We start from the raw sequence: 27,560 nt of genomic DNA on the forward strand, positions 1-27,560 counted from the left end.
AGTTATAATGTAATTTATGATTAACTTTATAAGGTTTGTATACTTACTACATATACAAACCTTATAAAGTTAATCACAAATTACATTATAACTTTTCTGCTCCAAATAAAACTTTTTGCACTGACCACATAGACTTCGTTTTAATATTATTTATACTTCTATATAGATAAATATACTGTTTTCCAGGATGTTTTTCCAACTTCTAGCCTACAGCCCTGGTGGTCTCCCATCTAAGCAACTACCTATCTTTTCCAAAATTAGATAAGATCACCCTCACCTTACCATCTCTTTAAAGGTGGGCTATTCCTTTGTGTGGCTGGTTGTTCCAATCAACACCAATCCAACAACCACCCAGAACTGCTGGAGGTATATAAATGTAATAAGTATTTCATCTGTTCCCCAGCATATGAAGTCACAGCTGTCATTAGGTTCTTCCCAAGAACCTAGAATGCTGTAATGCATTGGCAGAGTAAAGTGTGGATCGAAACATCGTTAGCTTTTTGTAATTGACCGAATGGAAATTTTTGTCAATGCACAGATTTTTTAAGAGTTTTTTTTTGTATGACACCAATAAAATATAATTAATCGACTGACGCGTCTGCCATACTACAATGGCTCTTTATCCTGATGTCTGAAAGACTTTTGATTGACATGATCGTTAAGGACAGAAGGTGGCTTATTCTCTACCATCAGATCAGGCGATCCAAACGTTTTTGCAACGCGGGCATTCTTGCTCCAAGTCCCACAGGGCCACAGAGTCAAGATTCGGGCATAAACAAGCGGCAGCCCTTAAAAATAAGAAAGTCAATGACACGCGGTCATTTCTCACGACCCGACCTCTCCCTTCCTACGTGGCGGCTGCTCTGGTTGCTCTCGCAGCCCACCAGGCGAGCAACGCCTGTGCGACAACGGCGAAAAGACTCACCTGCACCTCAAACTCCGGCGGCCACTCGGTGTTGATCAGCAAGTCGTAGAGGATGTTCTCCTCTCCATCCTCCTCTTCCTCCTCCTCTCTCATCTTACTGCCGCTGCTTTCCTCCTTTTTTCCCCGGGCAGCAGCCATGACTGTACAGCAGCCGGCCCCGCTACGGCGGCCTATAGCGGACAAACCAGGCTTAGCGAAGACGCCTATCTTAACGCTTTACATTCCCTGCCCAGAACTGTTCTGGGCTATGCTCGCGATCCTGGGATTCTCAAATCCACGAGCGCAATTATCGCGCAATCCAGGGTCAACGTGGATCAGAAAGTCATCAAGAACTTATATATTGTATAATTATTTCATGCTTATGCTTCTATATACTGTGTGACTAGATAGATAGATAGATAGATAGATAGATAGATAGATAGATAGATAGATAGATAGATAGATAGATAGATAGATAGAACTCAGAAGTTGCTGTTGCATATAAATGCTCAACGGCTCTTAAGAACAGATATCCAGCCTGTCATTTTGTGCCTCTGGAATCAGATTATGTAGCGCTGTAGTAAGACAGGGAGTCCTCAATTTACAACAGTTCATTTAGTAACTGTTCAAAGTTACAGCGGCACTGTTATGACCGGGTTTTTTTTTACGATTACGACCTTTGACCATGATCAAAGTTCAGATGTTTGGCAACTGGTTCATGTTTTTGATTGCTGCTGTGTCCTGGTGGGTTTTGTGATCACTTTTTTGCGATTTTCTGACAAGCAAAGTCAATGGGGAAGCCAGAAGCCAGATTCACTTAACTGCTCAGTTACTAAGTTATCAACTGCAGTGGTTCATTTAACAATTGTGGCAAGTAAGGTCATAAAATGGGTCAAAACTCAACACGTCTCACATAACAACAAATATTAGGCTCAATTGTGGTTATAAATCGAGGACTACCTGTTTTCCTCAGCAAGCTTTGCTGGCTGAGGAATTCTGGGAGCTGAAGTCCACAAGTCTTAAAGTTGCCAATGTTGGAGAACCCTGCTCTAGGAGATAGAAAATTGAAGGTTCTCCATCTCTGCTGCCCTCTAGGGGCCCTCTGAATTTCTTCAGTAGAGCAGTAACAAGAGGTCCGTTTTTAGCATGACTGGGAGGAACAACGTTTTTCTTGGATAAACTAATGTTTTTTCCCCTAAAAAACATGCTTTGACTGAAGCTGAATAATTGGACCAAAACAAAATCAGACATGCCTTCGTTCTTGTTTATTGGGGGTTTTACATAAAGCTTTTCCCACATGTTTAATGATCATCCACTTATAGAAGCTATGAAAGATATTTTTGGTAACCTTTTATAAATAGGTGGAAATCATTATTCAGCAATAAATATAGTATTCCAAGAAATATATTGCAAAGAAAATTTTTCATCGTCAACACCCACGATCATAGCCCTGGTTCAGTGCTACCCAACTGAAATAATTTCAAGGAGAAAGCTATTCCAAATACAAAGAAGCAGCACTGGGGAAAAGTATTGCAGTTACAGGGATCAGTAACTCTTATATGCCATTGTCATTGATCAGATAAAGGTACAGATTTAAGTAGTAGACTTGAAACAGCTACCTGGTATCAAGGTAAAACTTTCCGGAAAATCTACATTTCTCAGTAGGTTTTATATTCGGAATACGTAAAACATTTTAAAGGCTTAGCACAGACCTCTATGTGATGACAGCAGTGGGTGTTACTCCTGAATAGATAGGTAAAGGTTCCCCTCGCACATATGTGCTAGTCGTTGCTGATTCTAGGGGGTGGTGCTCATCTCCGTTTCAAAGCCGAAGAGCCAGCGCTGTCCGAAGACGTCTCCATGGTCATGTGGCCAGCATGAATCAACACCACAGGCACACTACCCTCCCACCAAAGGTGGTCCCTATTTTTTCTACTTGCATTTTTTAGTGCTTTCAAAACTGCTAGGTTGGCAGAAGCTGGGACTAGTAACGGGAACTCACCCCGTTACAAGGCAGCACTAGGGATTCAAACCACTAAACTGCCAACCTTTCGATCGACAAGCTCAGCTGTCTTAGCCCCTGAGCCACTGTGTCCCTTAATAGCCACTGCGTCCCTTAATGCATCGTCTGAATAGATATAGAGCTCAAATAATAACTGTGTTAAAGAAACAAAAGGTTATTTGAACTAAAACTTAGATTGCAAATCAAGCAAATTCTGTAACTGAAAAAAAAGCATTGTATGTAGTTCAAACATCTACGAATGATTTATCTACCGTAATAACCACCTGGAAAGAAAATACATTATAAAAATGTACCTCTTTTTTTAAAAAAAGGATTTGAATTTTATATATAATTTTCAGGAAGTTTCCATTGTTTTTGTAGAGTTTAATTTTGGAATATTAGGTAATTAATCATTCTGTATTCATGCAACATATTAGATTAAAATAGGCTTTCTTTTTTGTGGCTTTCTACTGCGCAGAATGCAAATCTGTGGTTTAGCAACTAAACTTTTAGGTATTGAATGAATATGGTAATTGTGATTGCACTTTTAACAGTGAAATCCTGTATATGTCCCCCCAAGCCTGAAATAAATTCCACTGAATAAGTCCTACTGAATCCACACTCAAGGCAAGTGTATGAAGTATAATAAGCAATTCTAAATCCATGTTATGTATTTTGTTCACTTTAGAATAGACTAGGATACACTTACTCTTTTGCAAAAGGCAATATTTTCTACAAATCAAAGAATCCAGCAATACTATAGAAGAGGATTTGTGATATCTTATAACATCTTGTATTACTCATGTTATAATGAGTTCATTAGTAAACCAGTGATATTGATAAGTATAAAATGTAAGACTGGGTTTTTTTTCCTTTTTCTTCGTTTTTATTTTTAGTTCGCAATTTTAATATTTGAAAAATGAATTTAAAAAAGGATAGCCTTGCTTTAGCTGGCAGAGGTATACACATACCCACACTGAATCAAAGCGTAATATGCTTAATATTAGAAGATGGGTCATTACACGTGTCAGTTCAATCTTCCAGATGTGTTTGCATGGCAATTGCCAATTAGTTCCGTCTCGGTATTATTAGAAATTCCGAACCAAATCTGAAGACCATTAGTTTGGAAAAGCTACATTAATTCTTCCCTTATAGCTACAGAAATTCGAATTAGCAACTGATTCCAGCAAAGTTTAGCTTTGTCCGGATTGTTGCAGCGCTGATCAGACAACGCTGCGGTTTAATAATGAATTCTGAAGCGCATCTGACTATCGACCGAGCTTATTGCAATCGCCGGAACCTTAACTAAACGGCCGCTGTTATAGACCGGCGAATTAAGGGAAGAGGACTTTCAAATGCGCAGGCGCTGTAAGGTCGTGAGCAGGAGGCTTAACGGATTGTCGGCCCGGTTGTCTGGGAGAGTGGAAGCATGGCGGCGTTTTCAGGTACGTGGCTCCTGCCAAGCCGCCTAGGATGGAGGCGGAGGAAGGAGCAACGGCGTTAAACTGTGATTCTGGGTATTGCAAGTGTGCGCTTTTGGCGAAGAGGGTTTGTGTCGAGATTTTAGGTAAAGGCGAGTTTCGGCCAGTGCTCCAGCTGTGCCAGTACGGGTGGTCCTCGACTTACGACGGTCCCTTTAGTCACCGTTCCAAGTTCCAACGGCACCGAAAAAAAAGCGACTTATGACCGTTTTTCACACTTAACAGCCATTGCAGCATTCCCATGGTCACATGATCAAATTTCCCTTGGTTGGCAACTGGTTCCGATTTATTAATGGTTGCTGTGTCCCGAGGTCATGTGATGATCTGTTGTTTATCTTCCAGCCAGCAAAATCAATGGGGAATCCCGATTCACTTTTTATTTATTTATTTTTATTTATTTTATTTTTATTTATTTATTAGATTTTTATACCGCCCTTTTCCCGAAGGACTCAGGGCGGTGTACAGCCAAGGATAAAAACTCAATATATATACAATTAAAACCAAAATTTAAAACAGAGCAAATTACAAAAAAGGCCGACATTAAAAAATTTGAAAATTTAAAACCCTAAAACAATAAAAACCCAATTTAAAATTTAATAAAACTATTAAGCCAGTCCCGCTTGAATAAATAAGTGTGTTTTTAGCTCACAGCGAAAGGTCCGAAGATCAGGCACTTGGCGTAAGCCAGGGGGAAGTTCGTTCCAGAGCGTCGGAGCTCCGACACTTAACAACCGTGTCACTAACTTAACAAATGCAAAGATTCGCTTAGCAACCATGACAAGAAAAGTCATAAAATGGGACAAGCTCAACAAATGTTTCATAAATGTTGGGCTCAGTTGTGGTCATAACTCAAGAAATACCTGGAAATCTTTAGGAAGGGGCTCTCAAAGGGGAAGCCAGTTCCTTTTTAAAGGCCAGTTCCATGTGTGGCTCAGCTGATCAGTCATCAAACTCCGGGAGCCAGTTTATTAGAGAATTCACTTTCCAAATTCTTTGGATGTTTGCAGACTGCAAGACTAATTTATTATAATGTAATTGACACCAGAGAATCTAGGAATGCTCTGGAACTATGCCTATGTTATGTTTTATAGTACCATGTTGGGTAATGGCAAGCACCCATAATGGCAAGCACCCATCCTCACCTGGAAAGAGTGTTTCTGAGCATTGGGAAAGTGCTTTTCCCTTGTTAAAATTAAGATATATATATATTCAATTCAATCTTACATTTTGACCTTTTTATGTTTGGTATAGGGATGGGCTTTGTCTTTTCAGAGTTCTATCTGTGAACGTGGAAATATTTCATAATTTTGTATGCAGTGGAATAAGAGAATCAGAGAAATTGATTTTCAGAATGAGAACCGGCTTAGCTTAGGCAGGACAGCAGTGTTGATTTGAATCGAATCAAATTTGAGTCATATGAATCAATCGTATCTGAGTGGATTTGCATTTTTGAGGAAGGTTTGTAGTTTGTGCATATAGTCAGAGATTCTTTGGAATGCTTATGCTGCTGCATCGAATGCATCGGGCACAGGAGGAAAATCTTGCAAGGCTCAGAAATAAATGCCTTGTTTACATGAACATAGTAATGTGCTCAAATATCACTCTATGGATAAATTAGAGCAGGGGTTGGCAACCTTAAACACTCAAAGAGCCATTTGAACCCCTTTCCCAAAGAAAAGAAAACACCGGGAGCCACAAAACCTTTCCTGTGCCTGACTATTTCCTGAGTGGCCACAAAACTAGATATGTAGTTGAATTAAACATTGTTTTCTTCTGAAACTTTTCTTTTCTTGGATTTATCCATGGTTGGCCTACCGGGAGTCGAAAAGCGCAATAAATCGTATGCCGGCGGGTATCGCACATTGGTGGTTATGACGCATATTTTGTGTGACAGGGAGCCATAGTAGAGCAATGAAAGAGCCACATGTGGCTGCAGAGCCGCAGGTTGCTGACCCCTGGATTACAGCCAGATTAGAAATTTACTTTATTTAATTCTAATCTCATTGTCAGCTTGAATTATGCTAGAATAGAATAGAATAGAATAGAATAGAATAGAATAGAATAGAATAGAATAGAATAGAATAGAATAGAATAGAATTTTTATTGGCCAAGTGTGATTGGACACACAAGGAATTTGTCTTGGTGCATATGCTCTCAGTGTACATAAAAGAAAAGATACATTCATCAAGGTATGATTATCAAGATATAATAATTCTAAAACTAGTTTTATACTTGCCAGAACAGAAAGGTTAAAGGTGGTTTGTCTTTTCTCCCACAGCCTTGCCAACCTAAGTATGTTATTGAAAATTGACTATTTTATGCTCTACCATCAGAGATGAGATTGGTGGATATGTAGGAGAGGGCTTTCTCTACTACAGCACCAATGATTTTATTCAGGAGATTTTGCCCAAAGGAAACTTATAGTTATTTACTTAATAAAGGAGCGCCGAATCAGATCTCAAAATTTGTTTTCATTAAACCTTTGGTTTTAATTCATTACGTCTCTGAGATGTAAGTGTTTCTACAACCCAAAAACGATATATTGATTGTACTGGAATGAAATATCATAGCCTGAGCTGTTGCTTTGTAGAATCCCAAAACTAAAAAAGAAAACAAAACTTCTAACCATATATCTAAATAACCTGTCTATTTACTATTTAAAAGCAGTTAGGTGATTCTTTGAGAAGGTTGATTGTCAATGAGTTGGGAAATACAACAAAGAATTAATTGATTATATGAAGGTTCAGAAGCCATGAACCCTGAGAGCATATATGTTTTTGGTTCATGCAGATTTTAGTGCTTCATACAGCATTCTAGCATGCGTATAATACTACAGTATTAAAATTTGTAACATATTTTTTGCAAACTTGTTTTTCTTCCTCCAAATGTAGTAGTATAGTTTGTTAATCCTATTGCTTCTTTGGTTGCAGAAATGGGAGTTATGCCAGAAATCGCTCAAGCTGTAGAAGAAATGGACTGGCTGTAAGTATGATTATTTCCTTTTATCCCCAGTTTTCCTTGTGGGATGGAAGGAATGTTCACTGATACTGAGGATTCTATAAATCTTGCTTCAACTCAGTGCAAGATACTTAAGGCAGTGATTTAACCATTTATTTAGGAGAAAAACTTGGCTCCTCTCAAAACTAAGTATGCAAAATAATTAAGCTTATAATCAATTTAGATTTTACAGTATAGTAAATTTTATCCAAAAGGATCACTATCTCATTCAGATAAATTTCTCTTGTACAATGTCCTGTGCATGATCCTCTGCACAAGGCAGAGAGATTGCTTAAATAAGCTTCCTGCTTATTTCTTCAGCTTCAGTAGGACAAAGAAAACACTATTACCTAAAAAGTGTTAACTGCAAATTAATAAATTCAGCTCTGTGACCTTAATTAGTTGATTAGAACCCTAGGCCTGTTTTCCCCTGCTGCCTGAAAATCAAACCTTAATCATTTTCACACTTAAGGCTTTAGTTGTCAGGCCCATGATTGCAGTGAGATGGGTGACAAACTAATTTAATAAATAAAAAGTAAAATAAATAAGCATGCATTGGCTGGAAAATGAATTTATTGTTATTATCATATTTTCAAATGGTTGCTCTAAATGCGGTGGGGTGTATTATTTTATAAACAAAATAATCTGAAAATATATCTTGAAGATGTTTGGATTTTGGTTTTTCAATAAAGTGTGAGAGACTCATTATGGTTTTCCATTAGTCTGCCTACAGATATCCAGGCGGAGTCCATTCCATTGATTTTGGGAGGAGGCGATGTACTCATGGTATATATTACACTAATCTGTCTTATAGAATAATGTTGCATGATATAGTGGTTTATTCATTTTGCTTTGTGTCAGACTGTATTTCCACTGTTAGTTCAAATTTTATATAGCATTTTAGTATACTGTGGTAAAGTTGCTTACATATGTATTGGAAAATCACAATTTAGAGATTGTGACAGGATGAATTGAATAGGTAATTCACACAATGAAATTGAGTAAGTTAATATTTTTTTAAAAAAATTCAGTAATTCTGCATCTTTGATGCCTTATTCATCTAAGACTAGCTAGACTCTAATATATGTTTTCTAAATGACTTTTTAAAATAGAATAACGTAGCTAATTTTGTTTTGAATTTTTTTGTTTTGAAATTATTACAAATGATAGTATAAAATAGTTATCAATAGCTAAGATATCGGTGTTCTTGGACTTTACAATTTTTATACTGTTAACACAAAACTATTTAATCTTGCATTACCAAAAATAATTTATATCTTCATGTTTTATTAAATTTTTTGCACAGGCTGCAGAAACTGGGAGTGGAAAAACTGGTGTAAGTAAAATTAGTATTTTGCAAAGTAATGTGCAATTATATACTCATAATGTATGCAGTTCTATGGAAATATAAAGTAGTAATAAGCGATAGCATGTTTATTCAACCTCTTGTACTATAAATAAGTTTAGCCTATAGGTAAAGTATACCCATGTTTTGATCTGGGTGACTCCAAGAGACTTAATCACGGATATCTTATCGGTAAATATTCTCTCCATAGGTGAGAATATGTTATATAAATGTATCAACATTGCTGAGTTATTAATTTTAAAAAGAAACTCTGGTCTTATTTCTTTTTAGTCAAATTTATTTTGTAACTCGGGCTTTGAATAACATTATTAGTAAAATAGATAACTTTATACTTCAGGCATTCAGCATCCCAGTTATTCAAATTGTTTATGAAACACTAAAAGATCAACAGGAAGGAAAAAAGGGTAAAACTACTATTAAAACTGGTGGAGGAGGTAAGATTTTTCTCCAGGATTTGCTAAAATGTATATATTCTGTCTATCTGGAACCTAATGTGAATTGAAATTTCTATATATAGCTTATTTATAATTACAAATCTCTGTCCATAAATAACATGCTTAAGAATAATTCAACTATTATCTAATAAAAAGCAGCTGTTATATACTCAGCTTGGGCTAAAAGGAAGTGTGACATTAGTGTCATACTTGACTTATGGTATTGTGAAATAATTTTGTGATGTCAATCATTTTATAAGCTGAATAACTGACTTTAAGGGTTTAGGGTTTTATTTTTACCTGTCTGATAGCTTTTAGAACTGTTGGTTACTTCATAGTTACTCTGTACATTTTTAATCAATTTATATGGCCACCCATCTCGCCATGGTGAGTCTGGGCAATAGTTAAAGACACAACCAGCAAAGAAAATCAAATACGTAACTGGTAACCCAGGTGAAAGACCCAATACAATTACAGTGAATATGACTATCTCATCAGTTCTGACAGTCCAATCCCCAAGCCCAGGAATGCAGCTACTTCTAGACTTTGCAAAAGGCCAGGAAAGCCACAGTCAATCTGATCCCTTGGGGAAATGATATGCCAAAAGATAGATGCAATGGCAGAAAAGACTAACATCCATTTGACATTCCATAATGGATGTGACTGGTAACATGCCTCTCCTGTCAGGATGTGATGCAGTAAGGAGAAACAAAGGGGGAAAGGTTTATAACCAAAAAAAAAAAAAAGTGATGGATCATGTACAACATTAGATCATGGGACTACAAGTGGAAGGATGATGGTTGTCAATATTAAAGCTGATTTTTTTTTTCAGTTTTGCCTTATCTTAAAATTCAGCATGGGCAGGGTTTTTATAGTTTTCCAATTTTCTGCCATGGTGTATTATTATTTATACTATCTAATAGTACACTGGAATATAAAATGTCCTAAAAACTAGAATATAAAATACCTTTCAGAAACATTGGTTATTGCTAAAAATGACACTTTGCAGCTTTCTTTTTAAAAAAAGCATTTAAAATATAAATATATTTCAGTGTATTACATCTGATTTCTGATGTAAAATGTATTATATCATTGTATCTCAGTATATAAGTACTGTATATATAATGGTACAAAATAGTTACAAAAGTTACAAAACATATTAAAAATAAAATTATAAAAGTTATGTAAGTGTAAGAACCTGAACATATGCAGTCACAAATTTTGTGAATATTTCTTCAAATTTTTTATTTCTAAATTAGATGTGGATTTCTTTATATATCTACATTGGTATATCGAACTTTAGCTGTCTAGAGCAGTGATTCTCAACCTGTGGTCCGTGGATCCCTGGGGGGGCTGCGATGTTGTTAGGGGGTTCCGCAAAGGCTTAAAGAAATGTTATGATTTAAATCTTGGATTAAATCTTGGAGGTCCGTGGCCACAAAATATATTTCAAGAGGGTCCATGATGAAAAAAAAAAGAACGACTGGTTAGAATATTATCATTTTCTACTTTTGAAAGTGGGAACTTATCATTCTACAGATGAAAAGGGTCTTTTTTCTGCTTTTTTTCTCAAGTGCTGAACAAATGGCAAATGAATCCCTATGACAGAGGAAATGCATTTGGTAAGCCTTCTATAAATCTTTCTATAGATCATACAGTAACTTGGTAACTACTGTATATATGTATGTGAAATCCTGGGCTTTGGTGAGAGATCGAACAGGAGGCTGAGTTTCATAAATGAAGAAAACAGTATAAATATGCCAGCAGGGTTTTTTCCCCTGTTAATATCGCTGGATAAAATTGAGTATTATTATTTTAATGTGAATTGAAATTGGGGAAGCCATAATAGTTTAATACAGCTTGGCCCAGCCTGATCTGCAAAACCTTTGGAACAACATATCACCTCATCTCTGGCTATTGGCTCTAATGTCTATTGAGATTTTTTTTATCCAGAACTAAGATAAATACTAGCTTAATTCACTATTTCCACTGTGTTTTTAGTGTTGCTCAAAAATCATGGGAAAGTGATAACTCTTTATAAGAGCTGTTATTCCATAGATAAATCCCATTTGCCTATTGTAAATTATTTTTTAAAAAATCTTTTACAAAACAATGTGCACTACATATATATTTTGTTGCTTGAATATGAGGTGACATTGCAAAAATAATTGTAAGAGTTCTTTGTATTTTTAATTCCTTTTGCTTTTTTAGCTATTGGAGCTGATGGTCTGTGTTGCCAAAGCAGAGAAATAAAAGAATGGCATGGATGTCGATCAACTAAAGGTGTAACTAAAGGTACTAAACTTCAGGGGTTATGCTTATGTGCAAAAAATTAGGAATACTTGAGCCAAAATATTCAGGTTTTTCTCTACTTTCAAACCAATGGTTAAAGATTTAGACAAGGTAGCAATTCACACCGTGAGTATAGGTCAGTATAACTGAGAATGACCTTACTATTTTGGAGTCTATAACAATTATTTACTACCATATTTTGTATTCAGATTAAATGTATCAGTTGATTTGATCATAGTGTATTGAAGACAAAAACAGTTGTGTGTATTCTTAATTGTTTTAGGAAAATATTATTATGAAGTATCCTGTCGTGACCAGGGTTTGTGCAGAGTTGGATGGTCCTCTTCGCAAGCTTCATTAGATTTGGGTAAGTAGTTTCATTACAATCAGGATTAAGTACTGACCCTTAATGACGACTGTGGATTGTTAAGACACACATTTTAAAGAAAGTTCATAATGCTAAAGATTGTTAAGAGTGTTCTAACATGAAAAACTAGGCATTGGTTTGTGTGTGTGTGTGTGTGTGTATTTTCAGCAAATCTGATATGCAACTGTTTTTAATAATGTATAATAGCCTCCATCAGCCACTGAGATAAAGACTTTGCAGTTGAATCACTCAACTGAGAATTTTGTTTGTGTCAGCACTTCATGGCAAGACTTTGGCCTTAACAATGATTAATTGTATTAGAACAATAGTTTATATTCCGTCTTCATGCTTCTCCAAATGGTTAACAGTACGCAACTGGACTGATTATGATGTCACCAAAATAGGTATATTCTTTTCCTTATGTCAATATCCATCCATGTGAAGGAGTACAGAATGTCAATGGAGAAGAACAATTTCTGCACAGAGGCAACATACTCACAAATCTCATATTGGTTTAGTGCAGAGTTAATGAGCATTCTACTGAATGAAAATATATGGCATTCTTGTCTCAAAAGTTTAAGAAACTAAAATACACGATTTTTTCCTATACCCAGTGGAAGATCTTGCTCTTTTTACAGAGTGAAAGTCCAAGTGAGAGTATATAATCGAGAAAATTGGCGTTTTTATTGAATTTCTCCTTCCCCTACAGGCCAGCATAAATTCTCATATTCTTCCTGAATCCTCCAGTTAGTTTTTTGGGCTGATACAAAGGCAGAGTGATGAAAAAAAAGTACCAAAATCACTACCCTCTTTTCTTCTTCCATATCTTAATCAAAAACTGTGTGGTTTTTAATTGTGATTTCTTAATTATTCTTTAGGTACTGATAAATTTGGCTTTGGCTATGGTGGAACCGGAAAGAAATCTCATAACAAACAGTTTGATAGTTATGGGGAGGTAAGTTTTCTTTCCCATTTTTAAGCAAAATATTATAGGGAATTGAGACTGATTCTGAGGAAGTAAATTCAGTTTATAATTCAGCTTCAGAGGTCTCATAAAGGAAGGGGTATGGAAGTAGGATTAGTTTAAAGAGTTATTTTTTAAAAAACCCAAATTAAATATTTCTTCAGCATCAGGAAAAGTTTAGGTTTAATATTGTGTTCTCTGGAGGTCTATGCTTGCATTTTTTTGTCAGAATCACATTTTTTTTAATTTATGGTGATTTGAGCTTCAGCATTTTGTTAAGAGAGAATCATGATATAGCCAAAGAAAATATTTAAAGTGAGCATAAATTCTTCGAAGTTTATAAATAAAAATAATGTCAGGATTAGATTTAGAGGATGTTACTAGTAATAGTGGATGAGAATATCAAAGACAGAAGAAAGGAGAACTGTAACTAGGTCAAGTGTCAGATAAAAGATATCTCAGCCCACAGAATGGATGGGAACAGAGAAAGCTTCTCAGAAAAGACCCTCCCTGATTCCCTGGATGGTGGACAAGGAAGGAGAGAAGTCCTTTCAACAGATTCTGTTATGGTAACCTTACAATAAAAGTAGTGTTAGCATTCAGATTTTTTCTTTCTTATCTGGACTACCTCAAAGGGCAGACATCTGTCATCATCTTGTATGCTTCTTCCATCTAGCATCCAACTCTGAGCAGATAGAAGTGATTTTGTCTGTAAAATGTTCTTTGACCTCCTGTCAGGTCAACTTTGATTTTCATCTTTTGCCTTCATATGACAAGTTTCAAGGATATAACAACTCCCTTTTGTTTTTCAAGGAATTCACCATGCACGACACAATAGGTTGTTATATAGATGCTGATAAAAGTCAAATCTCATTTTCAAAAAACGGTAAGTGGTCTGTGTTTTTTCCCCACTAAGCAATTAATTAATTGTACTGTTGAGATAAATATTTCCACCCTTTCCTTTTCTTCTAGGAAAAGATCTTGGACTTGCATTTGAAATTCCACAGCACCTAAAAAACCAGGCCCTCTTTCCAGCTTGTGTCCTAAAGGTAATCTTTTTCTCCTTCACAAGGGTTAAGAGCTATGCTAATCAGATTTAAAAACACATCACGGTCCCTCTTTTATGATTATTAAAACTGCTGTGTCTTATAGGGATAGTGGAGGACAAGCAAGTGTTGTAATTTTACTTCTGTGCCTAGTTACAGCGTAACCAAGAAAATAGTTAATCAGCTTTATTGTAAGGAAACACTAATAGAGTTGTTTGAAGGGTATATCTTATAAATAATTGGAGACATGAGTAATAGCATTAAAAAAATGATTAATCAGCTTTATCCCTAAAGGAATACTAATAAGGTAATTTATAGGGTAAATCTCAAAAATCATTTAAGACATTAGTAATGTTATTTTAGAATTTGTGTTCTTTTCAAATGGCAAGATATCATCCTGTATCACAATTCACTTCAAAAATCAGTCACGCAAATACCCTCTGGTTGCAGATTATGCTAATTAAGATAAAAACAAGAGAATTTAATGTTGCTGCAAGGGGGAAATCAGATGCCAAGTTGTATGGGAAATAGCAGTTTAAAAAAATGTCTTCCTCACTCTGAAAATGGTTTTTGAATGCAGATTTTAGCGCACCAGCAGCAATTGATAAAAATGTTTTGAGTATTTAGTCTTTCCTGTTTTGGTAATCTTCACATATTTTTTTTTCTTTTACACATCCTTCTCAGAATGCTGAATTAAAATTCAATTTTGGTGAAGAGGACTTTAAGTTTCCACCCAAAGATGGTTTCATTGCTATTGATAAAGCTCCTGAGGGTAATGTTACGAAGTCCCAGCACACAGGTATGTTAGGAGTCTCATCAAATTTAAGAATTACCCATTTCTGTAAGCCACCTGGAGTTACCATATGTGAGTTGGACAGCCATATAAATGTTCTTAATAAATAAATAAATCAGTGCAAAAGAATTAAGAATGTGAATCTTAGATAAGTCATAGTTATAACAGACCCATTGAAATCAAATGAACTCAAATGGCCAATGCATAAATCACATTTATTTCTATGAATCTTTTTTTTTTCTTGCTGCTTTATGTGAATCCAGAGTACTGTCTTTTAGACTTTCCTACGTTATAAGTGAATGTATTTAAAATTATTTTTGGCTATCAAAACCAACACTTCTGTCCTGTTTTATTTAAGGAAGTGCACAAGTAGCGCAGTCCAAGAATTTACCAAACGCTCCCAAAGCTTTGATTGTGGAGCCATCCAGAGAGTTAGCAGAGCAAACTCTGAACAATGTGAAACAATTCAAAAAATACGTTGAAAATCCTAAATTAAGGTAAGGTCAAATGAGTGAATTGAGAGGGGAGAATGAATGGAGAGTTGCATTTTTCCGTGTGAATTCATCACATTTTTCTTCCGTTCTGGAGAGAATGACTGAATAGCACAATATGTGATCTGCTGCTCTACTTCTAGAGAACTCCTGATTATTGGTGGTGTTGCTGCGAGAGAGCAGCTCTCCGTATTGGAGCAAGGGGTAAGTGAGAGTTGCTTAATTTTATTTTTAAATATACAGGTTTATTTAGTTGTTCAAGTCAGATGAAAAGCTTTTTTTCTTTTAAATTATAAAGATAACTGTAACCCAAAAAAAAGGCAAATACAATCCCTCCCCCTGCCCCAGTAACACTGGGATGGGTGAAGCCTACAATATGAATTTATAACAATTTAAATTATTCTTCAATAATTTGCATGTGTATGGATGCAAATTGAGATCAAAAAGAAAAAGGATTATAAAGCAGTATGTACAGTTAATGCTTTTTGAATATTGCTTTTTCTTACCCCATTTTAAGCATCTCTTTAAAAATATTTAAAGAGAGCTTCTTTAAAGAAAGGCATAAAAATGGTGTTGCTGCTTCCATTTTATTTTGTCAAATATATTTTTAATTTTACAGGTGGACATAGTTGTTGGAACTCCAGGAAGACTGGATGATCTTGTTTCGACTGGAAAATTGGCTTTATCTCAAATCAGGTTTCTAGTTCTTGATGAGGCTGTGAGTATCAAGCACTTTTTAAAGCGATCTATAACATGAATATACATATTAGTGCTTTGGTGATGATTCCCTTGATTCTGTACCATGCATGACCCAGACATGCATTGCATGGCCAGAGATTTTGCTTTGATCTGAAGCTAAAAGAGACATGCAAGAGCTGCTCAAATCCTGGCTAGGTTTTGCAGTTAGAAATGATCAGCAAATGTCTTTTCAGAAAGGTGACTCAGAAGAGTGGTTGCATTGAAGTTTTAAGTATCACCCCATTTTTAAAAAAATCTTCATTAGATTTTTTATCCAACTTTTATTATTTTTATAAATTACTCAAGGTGACAGACATATATAATACTCTTTCTTGTTTCTATGTTCCACACCATAACAAACCTCTGAAGTGGGTTGGGATGAGACAGAGTAACTGGTCCAAGTTCACCCAGCCAACTTTTGTACCTAAGATGGGACTAAAACTTACAATCTCCTGGCCAGAAGCCTGGTGCCTTAACTACTAGACCAACTTCTTCTCTCTTACTACTCTCTTGTTAGCTTCTTGTGTACTTCCCAAATTCACCCTGAATTCATTTATTAAACAATTTATATGGCTGCTTAAGTCACACGTAAGTGACTCCGCGCATCTTACAATATGAAAAAAATCAACAACAAAATCCATTTTAAAAACTCCATCTGACACCCCCCATCCCCCATGACAGCAGCAACCCAATCAAATTAACCTCTTGATCGGCTCCATTTCCCTTTGGGGTCTCCAGGCCCACTGACGTGACACGAATGTAAGATAAGCAAGACAAATTATAACTATTCAGAGTGGCTGCCATCTGTCCTCATTTTCATCTGTCTGATTTTTTCACGGCATGTCCTAATTTGTTAACCGGATTTGATGGAATCATCCGACTAATAGCCACACATCTTAACTTTAGAATCTAGGCAATCTAATGAGACTGTTAACATCTCTGTTCCCCGCACAGGATGGCCTCCTTAGTCAAGGTTATTCAGATTTCATCAACCGTATTCATTCTCAAATTCCCCAGATAACTTCTGATGGGAAAAGGCTGCAGGTATGAAGTTTGCTTACTATTTCTGCGTCGATGTTTCCAAAATTTGCTAATATAATAATCTAGCAAATGTTGATCTGTTATCTGACTCTATTTAAGGGAAAGTAAATTTTAGACAGTGGAGCTTTAGCAAATCATAGGCAGATACACTTTATTCTGTATCTGTTGATTGGGATAGTTGCATTATAAATTGGTCTGAAAAATAATAAAAACCTTTGCCTTCTATATCTCCCAAAACAGTGTTTCCAACTACCTGTAATAGTTATTTCTTTTGCAAGTGAAAATGACACTAGACTAGAGAGAACTGGCCATGCTAACCAAAGAAAGAGGCCGGCTGCTCTTTTGTTTTTGTTTTATGTGTGCACATCTAACATCACAGAATATTTCAAACTATATGTGTGACAAATTGTACATATTCAATAAGAAGAGTTTTCTACTTAACCATTTCTTTAAAGGCATTTTGAGAGAACAAAATGCTCAGGGCTCTAGGGCCATACTGTTACAATTAAAGAGAGCAGTCCTAATAAGAGGAATGGAGGAAAGGCTGATGGGACAGATATTTTCAGAATCCTGCCAGTTTCCCAAAGCAAAAGGAGAGAGGGCAGCTCTACCATTTTCCTTCTGCTTCAAGGATGTGGACAAAGGCCCTGATCCTGGAGATTTTTGAAGGAAAATAAATGGGGGTTGAATCTGGAAAATCCAGAGTTTCCTCTGAGCCACGCCTTTGTGGGATTTTATGCTATCAGCAAGGGGGGGGTGGGGGGAAACAGGAAGAAATTTAATTAGAGGTTCAGATCAGATATCTCCCACACAACCCTTGTTTCTGTTAGCAAAACAGTGCCATCTCCCCATCTTGATTTCTCATAAATAACTGTCCAAGAGGCATAGAGTTTTTCAGCAAATTGTACTACAACTCAGATTTTAATACTGAGATGTGACTATGCTTTCATTCATCATTGCCAGTTATAAAAGGCTCAATGGCTGATATGAAGTATATAACAATGCGCACTCGGAACAGACACCCTCATTCTAAAACTTCAGCCTTAACCGGAATTTATTTGTGTTTTAAGGTCATTGTGTGTTCTGCCACTCTGCATTCTTTTGATGTAAAGAAGTTATCTGAGAAGATTATGCACTTCCCCACTTGGGTAGATTTGAAAGGCGAGGATTCTGTCCCAGATACTGTGCACCATGTTGTTGTACCTGTGAACCCCAAAACTGACAAACTCTGGGAGAGGCTTGGTAAAAATCACATCAGAGTAAGTGTAAACCAGAGTGTTTGGTTTTCAGTTTGCTGAAAATTCAAGGCAAACAAGACATGGCTTAAGTCAGAGTGGAATGTTGTGAAGTTAGATTTCAAATCTCAAATGGAGTGGAGGGGGGTTTAAAGACTGGTCTAACTTATCATAATTGGCTAAAAAGTTAAAGCAGGGCAGTCTGTACATGTTAATGCGTAAAAATAGCTACAGTGTCCTACAAGCTGACTTGATTTAATTCATGAAAAGTGAGCAGAACCTTATCTCCACTTAGATGGTTGCAGGGCTGAACTGAGAACAAAGCAAAATAATTTTATTTACTTAAATAAATAATTGAATGGGAGAATTCATGATCATTCTGTTGCACTCTAGAAGGTATGGGTTGGCATATTTATCCAAAGATATTAGTGGAAGTAACTAACTTGTCAATTTTACTTTTATTTTTTAGATCTGGATTTTTTTTTTTAAAAAAAAAGACTAACACCTTTTGGTTGATGGGAATTATTCATTAGACTGAAAGGATAAATATATATATTTGTATATTTGTTGTTGTGTGCTGCATTATCCCCAGAACTCTGCCCAATAAAAGTATTTGTTATATTTTAAGGCAGTGTCATGATTTAAGACATCTTGTAGGTCATTTTGCTATGAAATACCTTTAGTCACAGTTTTAATTATGTTTTAATTTAACTTTGCAGACGGATGAGGTGCATGCAAAGGATAATACAAGACCTGGTACAAATTCTGCAGGTAATGACTGCATTGATCAAGCTGCTATATATTAGTCATAGATATAATGCTGAAAAGTTTGTCTAAACCAATTTATTATATTTTGCTTTAAAATTCAGATCCATGTTTTTTTCCTTGATCAGAAGAGGTTTATAAAACCAAAAAAAATTGTTAAAACTTATCAATATTATTCCCAAACAATTGCTATAATACTTTATTAAGGTAGTTTCAGAATAAATTGCTGGGTTTTCTGTGTGTAATGTATTTGAAGTATCGTGTAGGAATAATATCCTTTTCTTTTTTACAGAAATGTGGTCAGAAGCAATTAAGATTTTAAAAGGAGAATATGCTATTCGTGCCATCAAGGAACACAAGATGGATCAAGCAATAGTCTTCTGCAGAACTAAGATAGATTGTGACAATATGGAACAATACTTTATACAGCAAGGAGGAGGTATTTCTGTGTCTGTTACTGCTTCACTCCTTTCTTTTATGAATTTATTTTTTTCCATAGGTTTTGTTTGTTTGTTTTTTGTTTACAAAGGATAACTTTTCACAAAAGATACTTTCCAAATTGGTAGGATTGTTCTTTTTTTCACTATTTTAAAGGGTGGAATTGGCATCCACATAGGCATTACTGCTACAAAAAAAATATTTCTTTTCAGCAATTCAAGGATCCTCTTTTGATTTTTGATTTTTTTTTAGTCCCGCTGTCTATCCCACAAGTGAAACAATCTCCTCCTTTAGCTTCTGTGGCGGTAAAGCAAATATCAAGGGTTACAAAGGCCAGTGACATGGGCATGCAACCTTGTGGGCTGTGGTGAAAGCAGAAATTGGACATGTTCAAAGTAATTGTGTACACACATGTGTGCATCTCACATACACACATTTCTCATTTATCAGTTACTTAAATGTTGGTCTCTCCCAATTCAAATGTTTCAGTCTCGCTCTACTTTTCCCAATGTGAAACTAAATTTGAATTCAGTGTTTTTAACTGCAAAACTGTGTTGATGGGCTTTGACACATTGTCTCTCTTCAAATGCAGTTGAGCAAGGAAGTGAAAGGGTAAAGAGAGCTACATCATCCACTGATGGACACTGGGTACACATCTGCAGGGATTTTTAATGTATTATACACACAGAGAGATACATGCAAACACACGTATGCACACTGATTGTGAGAATATAGTAACATAATATATGGTGTTTCTAATACTTTCTGATTGTTTTTAAGGTCCAGATAGGAAGGGACATCAATTCTCATGTGTGTGCCTTCATGGAGACCGAAAGCCTCATGAGAGAAAGCAGAATTTGGAGCGCTTTAAGGTAATTATGACTTTGATGTATTAATAGGTCAATGGCCTCCATATTGAGAGCTGAGAATTGGACGTTTAGTTCAGTTTAATTGATGAATCGTTAATAATTGCCCAAATCAAAATATTGTGCCCTATTTTCCTTGTCTGTTGAGGAGTCAGGGAGATGTCTCCAGACAGTCTTCCACAAATGGTGAGGCACTTATTTTCTAAGCCCACTCAGAGTGACCAGGAATCCAACAGTGGATGAAGAGGCAGGAATAGCCCTTTTCATCAATTCACCATTCCTCATGCAAGCTCAGGAGTACCATATGTGAGCCCACATTCTTCTGGAGGGTCCAGAACAGCAATGGAGAGTGGAGATGTTGCAGAATGGATAAACTTCTTGCCATTCTTGCATCATTCCTAAAATATAATACACATCTGCATCCAGTCCAAGATATTTTCCTTTTGAATGAAATAACCAAGCTCTGGGCTAGACCCACAGACTTATCTGGACTGAAACCACCACTCTTCATAGCCAGTATATTAAGAGAAGGGACTGCATATAACTTACCTACCGGTACAGGAAGCCAAATTCTACTGAAATCTATACAATAAACCTGTAAAACAGAAGAATATCTTAACAAAAAAGGGTTAAGGGGCTGGCCTAGAAATTGGGAGACTGGAGTTCTAATTCCAACTTGGCCATGAAAGCCTGCTGGGTGATTTTGGGCCAGTCACTGTCTCTAAATCCAATCCAACCCACCCCACAGGGTGGTTGTTGTGGGTTAAATAGTAGGAGAAAGGAGTATTGGATATGTTCACCACCCTGAGTTATTTATCAAAATAATAAAGAAGCGATAAAAATCAAATAAATAAAAAATTCTGCAGCTGATCTGAGCTTGTATCCAGGATCTTCAGTCCTGCAGCACTCTTACTCTGATAGCCAGTTGCTCAGTGGTAGCCACTGCAAAAGAATGAGGAGAATTTTGTCAACAGCAGCATTTAGATTGTGAGCCTCCTATAAAATGTTTGGGAAAGTGAAGCATGTAGGAGTAGGAGGAATTAGTAAAAGAATAGGTCAAAGGCATTTTATGGTAAGCTATCTCTGGATTCAGCTTTATAACTTTCTTTAATTATAGTTAATATCTTATATTTAAATTATAACAATTACATAAAAATGAAATTAGAAGACATCTAAATTTATCCATCTTTTCTGTTTAGAAAGGAGAGGTCAGATTTTTGATCTGCACAGATGTAGCAGCCAGAGGAATTGATATCACTGGTGTGCCTTACGGTAAGAATTGTCAATACTTTACCACCATCAAGAAAGTCTACCCTTAGCTGAAGGCATGAAGTTGTTGAGTTGGCAGTTGCAATAGAAATGCTGTTGCTGGGGAATCAAGTAAGCTGCACATATGAAACCAGGATGGGATAGATAAAATATCAATTCCAGTGAACTTTGTTGAGGTCCCCGTTAGCCCTGGCAAATGCTCATGCTAAGTGTATATTATACACTTAGGTTGGAACTAGTGGGGGGGGGGTTCAAGTAATGAAACATTGAATTTAGTGTGAATTGTAAATTGATAACAAGGTTGTGTTCAGTGTGACTTCCAAATTCAGTTAATGTGAAGCTAGCAAGTCTGCAGTTGAGACTTAAGAATATATGCAGATGCGATTGGGGTTTTAGACACTGCTAATCTTTGTGCAAAGTGGAGGAAAGGAAGATTCTGGCACAGGAGATAACTGTACAAGATTAAAAAAAGAAGAGGCTCGTTATTATATTAAAGGAAAAAATGATAAAATTGAATGACACGAACTTGTTCATAACAATATTTTAGTAGGATAAGATGTTGAAATGCTTGAATCTATATATGTTTTTGTTTTATTTTGCTTTTATAACTACTTTGTGATTTTGTTAACCCGTAAATTTAAATAATAAATACATTCTTTTAATCTTTTACTGTAATACTTCATTAATATACATATAAAACTTTATGGTTAATATTTTCCATTGCCTAATCCTGTCAAGGTGAAATAAATTACCGTATTTTCCCCAGAAATATCACTTTGAAGAGTTCAGATTCAAATAATGTGACCACTTTGAGGGGAATGTTTTAACCACTAATTGAGATACACCTATAAATACCCTTTCTTTTTTAACAGTTATCAATGTCACACTTCCGGATGAAAAACAGAATTATGTTCATCGGATTGGCAGAGTGGGACGAGCTGAACGGTATGTCGGAAACTCTTATTTGCCCTTCATCTTATATCACTTTTGAGATGATGAAATGAATCATCTCCCATTTTGTTTTGTTTTGCTTTTTTCAGCATGGGCCTGGCAATTTCCCTGGTGGCAGCAGAGAAGGAAAAAGTAAGTTCGGTTTCCTTAAAACATGAAGATATTCAGCAGAATAAGATACCTTTTGCTTGAGAATCATGTTGTTTGCTGTCTATTTAAAAAAAGTAATATTTATTGCCACTTTTTTCTGTGAACACACTAGCACACATTTAAAAAAATGCCCATTCTCAAAAGTGTGTGTGGGTACATATACATACATATATGTACACGCATATGTATGTATGTATATAAACCACAGACCATTTAGAATACATAGGGGAAAATATGTGACTACATCTCTGCATATAACCATTAAGAGTTTGAACTTAATTCAGTGTTATGACAATTAGCTTTTGTACATCAAAAATGCTATGCATTTTAATTTTCCTCCCTAAATAAATCTTTTAACTATATTCCAGTGTTTGGTGTTTTTTCTTCTTCTAACCTTCAGATTTCCTTCTAGGTTTGGTATCATTCATGCCCCAGTCGTGGGAAGAACTGCTACAATACTAGACTGAAGGATGAAGGTGGTTGCACTATTTGGTACAATGAGATGCAGGTAACCTTTTTACTGGTTCCAGTAAAATCTGTCCTATGTAACTTTGCATTTCAAGAGCCGGACTGGTCCTTTTGGATGCAGTTTTTCAAAGTGGATATAAAATATTCAAGCCCTAATCATTGATCCACTGGAAGGTTCTAATTAAAATGTTCTGGTGTTCTGGCATAAGACTAGCTACTTTTTCATAGCTAGACCATTTTGCAATTTCTTGGAAACTAGTAGAATTCCCAAGGGTAAGTCAGTAAAGATGTGAAACTGAAGTTGTAATTCATGTTAAGATTACCCATATTACTCAATAAAGGTTAGGCCTTTTCTTTAAAGTCCACAGTCTTTTCTACAATGCACTTCATATCTAATATCATTTAACTTCATATCTAATATCATTTAACGTTTAATGTTTTAGGACATGTTATTTGTAATCTATAACTTTAATGAAAAAAAATTGTATACAAGAACCTTCTTAGTGATGAAGTTGTGCTGACTGTGGAGATGATGACCATGGGAACAGCACTACACCTGGAGTAAACCCAGGGGTGGGTTTCAAAAATTTTAGCAAGGGGTTCTCTGCCTGGTTGCTGGGTGGGTGTGGCCTAGATAGCCCCCAACACCATGAGGGAGGGGTGTTTTTGTGCTCCCCGGGCTCTGGAGGCTTTCCTCGAGCCTCCAGGAGGGCAAAACAGGCCTCCCAAGGCTCCAGAACTTCCAGTAGGCCCATTTTTCATCCTCCCCAAGCCACCGTGTGTGCCCTGCACTTACTTGCATCCAAAATGGTCCGCGTGGGACTTCTGGGCGGGGTGAGCGGGGCCAGCCAGGAGTGGGATTTGGGGGGTCTCCGAACTGCACAGAATCTTAGCTAGAGGTTCTCCCGAACTCCCAACAGCCCACCCCTGGGTAAAACTGCTGTAGCTTCTGTGCTAACAGCAAGGAATAGACTCACATCTTGCTTGATGGATTTAGGAAGAGGAATTGATGCATTAACCATTTCGGGAGGTCTTTGAGATATGGATATGCAGTTACTGTGTCCATTTTCAGTAGAAATTTACAGTAGAAAACACGTAGTGATTTTTGGGAACTCTTTAGATTTGTTTCGAGCCAGCAATATTTTCATGACTGTGCTAAGGTATGCTGGAGTGGTGCTTACCAGTAACAAGCCCTAACCTAAAACCAGAAGAAAAAGTCTTGACATTTGATTTCACTTGGGCAAAGAACAAAGAACACATACTAATATAATCCAGCATTTCTCTCATATATAATGGTCTCATTACCTATTTTACAGATTGGGTTACCTTTCCCTTATGGAGAATTATGGTAGTCTAGCTTTCCCCCCTTAAGCTAATCAAGCAAGTTTTCAAGATAACTCTAAAGAGAAATATAACATTGAGGCATAAATATGTTTATATTACTATGCTATATCGATATGAAATATAATATTGAGGAATAAATATTTTATATTACTATGTGGTATCCGTTATGTGTAAACCAGTCATAAACCTGAGGATGTTAGATGATTTCAACTGACAATTCCCAGATAGTTGTTTGACCCTCAAGTTAATAAAATTAAACCACATACCTTTAAACAATTTGTTAGCTTTATACTTCTGATATGGTTTCAAATATAGATACCTACTTCTTGCACTAAACTGTTGTTATATAAATTTATTGGCCGCCCATATTACTACAGGCTAACTAGGTGATATTTTGTCTGAATGTCCTTAAAATGGTTGAGGAGAGTTGAGGAATTTGGGGAATTGGATTAGGAGGGTTTTGGAGAGATAGTCTCCACATTTCTGCAGAAAACGATTTTTAAGCAGAAAAATCTTCGTTTCACAGAAATACAATATTGAATTTCATCTCTTTTCTCATTAATTGCCTGTAATGCTAAAATAGATTTTGGTTTTTTTGACCAAGTATCACAAACAAAATGACAATTGGTATAAATTAATTCAATTTCAGATAAAAATTTATTATTTTGCAAATTCAGTGTTAAAATTCTGCTAAATTTCTTAATCCTAGCGACTCCTAGAAGATCATGAGTACACTAACCTTCTAAATCTCATTGATGGCAAAGTTTATAATTTGCAAAGTTTTTAATTTGTTTCAGAATATTGTGTTTGCCTTAAATAAATTACAGCACTGTGGAGATACATGCATATGTCATATATACAGCCTAGCCATAAAATCTGCTTTCTTCATCATACTGTTTGCTCTTAAGACATTACTGACATCTCTCAAGTTTATTCATTCATTGATTTCAGTAATTCCTGAGACCAGTTTAGTGTGCTAAACAGTATCATGGTTTGTTTGGTGCTGATGCTTAGTGAGATGTATAAACTTTGGCAGTGTGTGTTATTCAACTAACCACAGCTAAAAGCAAAGTGTATTATTTATAAATAAGCCAATGTGGCTTAGAATGCAGTACTGCAGGCTACTTCTGCTGATCACCGACTGCCAGCAGTTTGGCAGTTCGATTCCCACCGGGCTCAAGGTTGACTCAGCCTTCCATCCTTCCGGGGTGGGTAAAATGGGGACCCAGATTGTTGGGGGCAATAGGCTGACTGTAAACTGCTTAGAGAATGCTGTAAAGTACTTTAAAGTGGTATATAAGTCTTAAGTGCTATTGCTATTGCGATTTAAATCCATCCATTGTGTTGTCTGACATGGAGAATTAGAGATCACTTTACAGCCTGGGTTTCTTTCATTTTATGGCATTCAGCTTTTAGGTGAAATAGAAGAGCATCTGAATTGCACCATTACTCAGGTTGAGCCAGATATTAAAGTTCCAGTAGATGATTTTGATGGCAAGGTCGCCTATGGGAAAAGAAAAGCTGCTGGTGGTAAGTGGACAAGCCTACATTTTGGAATAGAGAATTGAATTTTCTGGTGAATGATAATTTTATTATATCTGATAATTATATCTTATCTAAATGACTCAACAAGGCAAAATACTTTTCAGGAATTTCAGTGTTGTTCTCCAATTTCAGTTCCCCTGAAATTCCTGGTTAAAAGTACAAATTAGGATTCCTTTCAAAACCAGTTTAGTGTTCTTTTGTTGGCTTCTTTTTATGAAAGGAAATTCCTCCATGTAAAATACTTCAAGATGCTTGAAAAATGAAGTTTCTGCCTATTGCTTATTTTAACTCCCCACTTAATGTGTAGAAATGTAATTATCAAACAGATCTTATATTTTTTAATAAAGCATTCCTCAGCTATTTTCTCACTAACTTGGCATTCCATGTGCATTTTCTGTCTAAGAATTATATGTTAATATAAACCCCTATTTTGGTTAAATATTTTTAAATAGCAAATTAATATGGAAACAAAATAGAAAAGTAGGTATGTAAGTATTCCTTAAAATATTATCATTTTGACTGTTAGGCTAATTTTAATTATATCTAGATAATATATCTATTATACTATCTAGCATGTAATTTCTTATATGAAGTATTTTGTAATTAAAATACTTGTAATTAAACTTTGCCTCCCTAGGACTGGAATTCTTTCTACAAACTAAAAAAAAGGGGGGGGATCTATTTTGTAAACAAAGAAGATTTACTTATTATGATGATATTTTAAAAGAATATTATCTGTTAGGTCTGGATACAGTATAATTACAGTCAAAATGATTGCATATTCAGAATGGAAATTTTGATACAGTTATTGGATATTTGCTATTTAAAAAGATTTTAAATCTAAGATAGCTCTTTAGATCAAAAACACATTTTTTTAATCCAGAAAAATAAATACGGCATTTATGTTCTTGCTTGCTTGCTTGTTTTCAAACACCCCTGAATCACACAGGTATAGCAATGCCATCCGTTGCAAGGCCCCAAATTTGGCGTCCTTTTGTGAGGACAGTACATGGATTATTGGGGCAGTTTCTTTAGTGAACTTATCAGAGGCTTAATATACCTTAAAAAAAAACAACTACATCTTTAAAATGGACAATTATCTGCCATAGTTCAATAATTTGCTGCTGAATTTGAGAATATTATTTTGGGCAAGGCTTAAAAATAGACCGAGATCCACATGCAGGCCACAAGAGGCTCACTTCATCTTTGACTAGTAATGTTTGATGGGGCAAATTCTTATTAGAGATTCCATATAGAAGAATAATCAGTGTTCTGAATGATTGTATTTCCATAGAGAAAATGGATAACAGACTTTGGATCTTTGCAGGTGGAACATACAAAGGCCACGTGGACATTCTGGCACCCACAGTGCAAGAGCTGGCTACCCTCGAGAAGGAAGCTCAGACGTCTTTCTTGCATCTTGGTTACCTTCCTAATCAGCTGTTTAGAACATTTTGAGTTGTGCCTCAGGTGAAACTTGGGTGTTCTGCCTGTATGAAGAAGATGCTACGGCTGTGCTGACTTTATGTCAATCTTGCATGTTCACCAACCTTACAAACTTTGATGAATTAGCTACTAGTATTGACCCAATAAAAGTGAGTTGCTCATAATCA

At 36.0% G+C, this 27,560-nt stretch overlaps 2 protein-coding genes across 2 annotated transcripts in view; one reads left to right on the forward strand and one right to left on the reverse strand.

Annotated features, from left to right (window-relative positions):
• The window catches only part of NBAS (NBAS subunit of NRZ tethering complex), a 167,790-nt gene extending 166,693 nt beyond the window's left edge, over nt 1–1,097 (reverse strand). Inside the window, exon 1 of the mRNA XM_058178795.1 lies at nt 926–1,097. Coding sequence (XP_058034778.1) covers nt 926–1,063 — 138 coding nt within the window. The 5' untranslated portion in view covers nt 1,064–1,097. The remainder of the gene's footprint in view (nt 1–925) is intronic.
• Nucleotides 1,098–4,264: 3,167 nt separating this feature from the next.
• Nucleotides 4,265–27,560, forward strand: DDX1 (DEAD-box helicase 1). Its single transcript, XM_058178809.1, has 26 exons — nt 4,265–4,351; nt 7,318–7,369; nt 8,107–8,170; nt 8,691–8,720; nt 9,088–9,184; nt 10,759–10,806; nt 11,396–11,479; nt 11,760–11,843; nt 12,722–12,798; nt 13,621–13,693; nt 13,780–13,856; nt 14,538–14,652; nt 15,005–15,143; nt 15,281–15,341; nt 15,757–15,855; nt 16,830–16,919; nt 17,987–18,175; nt 18,871–18,922; nt 19,209–19,355; nt 20,135–20,226; nt 21,420–21,492; nt 22,362–22,434; nt 22,530–22,572; nt 23,003–23,098; nt 25,812–25,932; nt 27,275–27,560. The coding sequence occupies exons 1-26, from the start codon at nt 4,336–4,338 to the stop codon at nt 27,403–27,405; spliced, it is 2,223 nt and encodes a 740-aa protein (XP_058034792.1). The 5' UTR covers nt 4,265–4,335; the 3' UTR covers nt 27,406–27,560.

Source organism: Ahaetulla prasina, chromosome 1 (genome assembly GCF_028640845.1).
Source record: "Ahaetulla prasina isolate Xishuangbanna chromosome 1, ASM2864084v1, whole genome shotgun sequence".
In the NCBI taxonomy this organism is placed as follows: domain Eukaryota; kingdom Metazoa; phylum Chordata; class Lepidosauria; order Squamata; family Colubridae; genus Ahaetulla; species Ahaetulla prasina.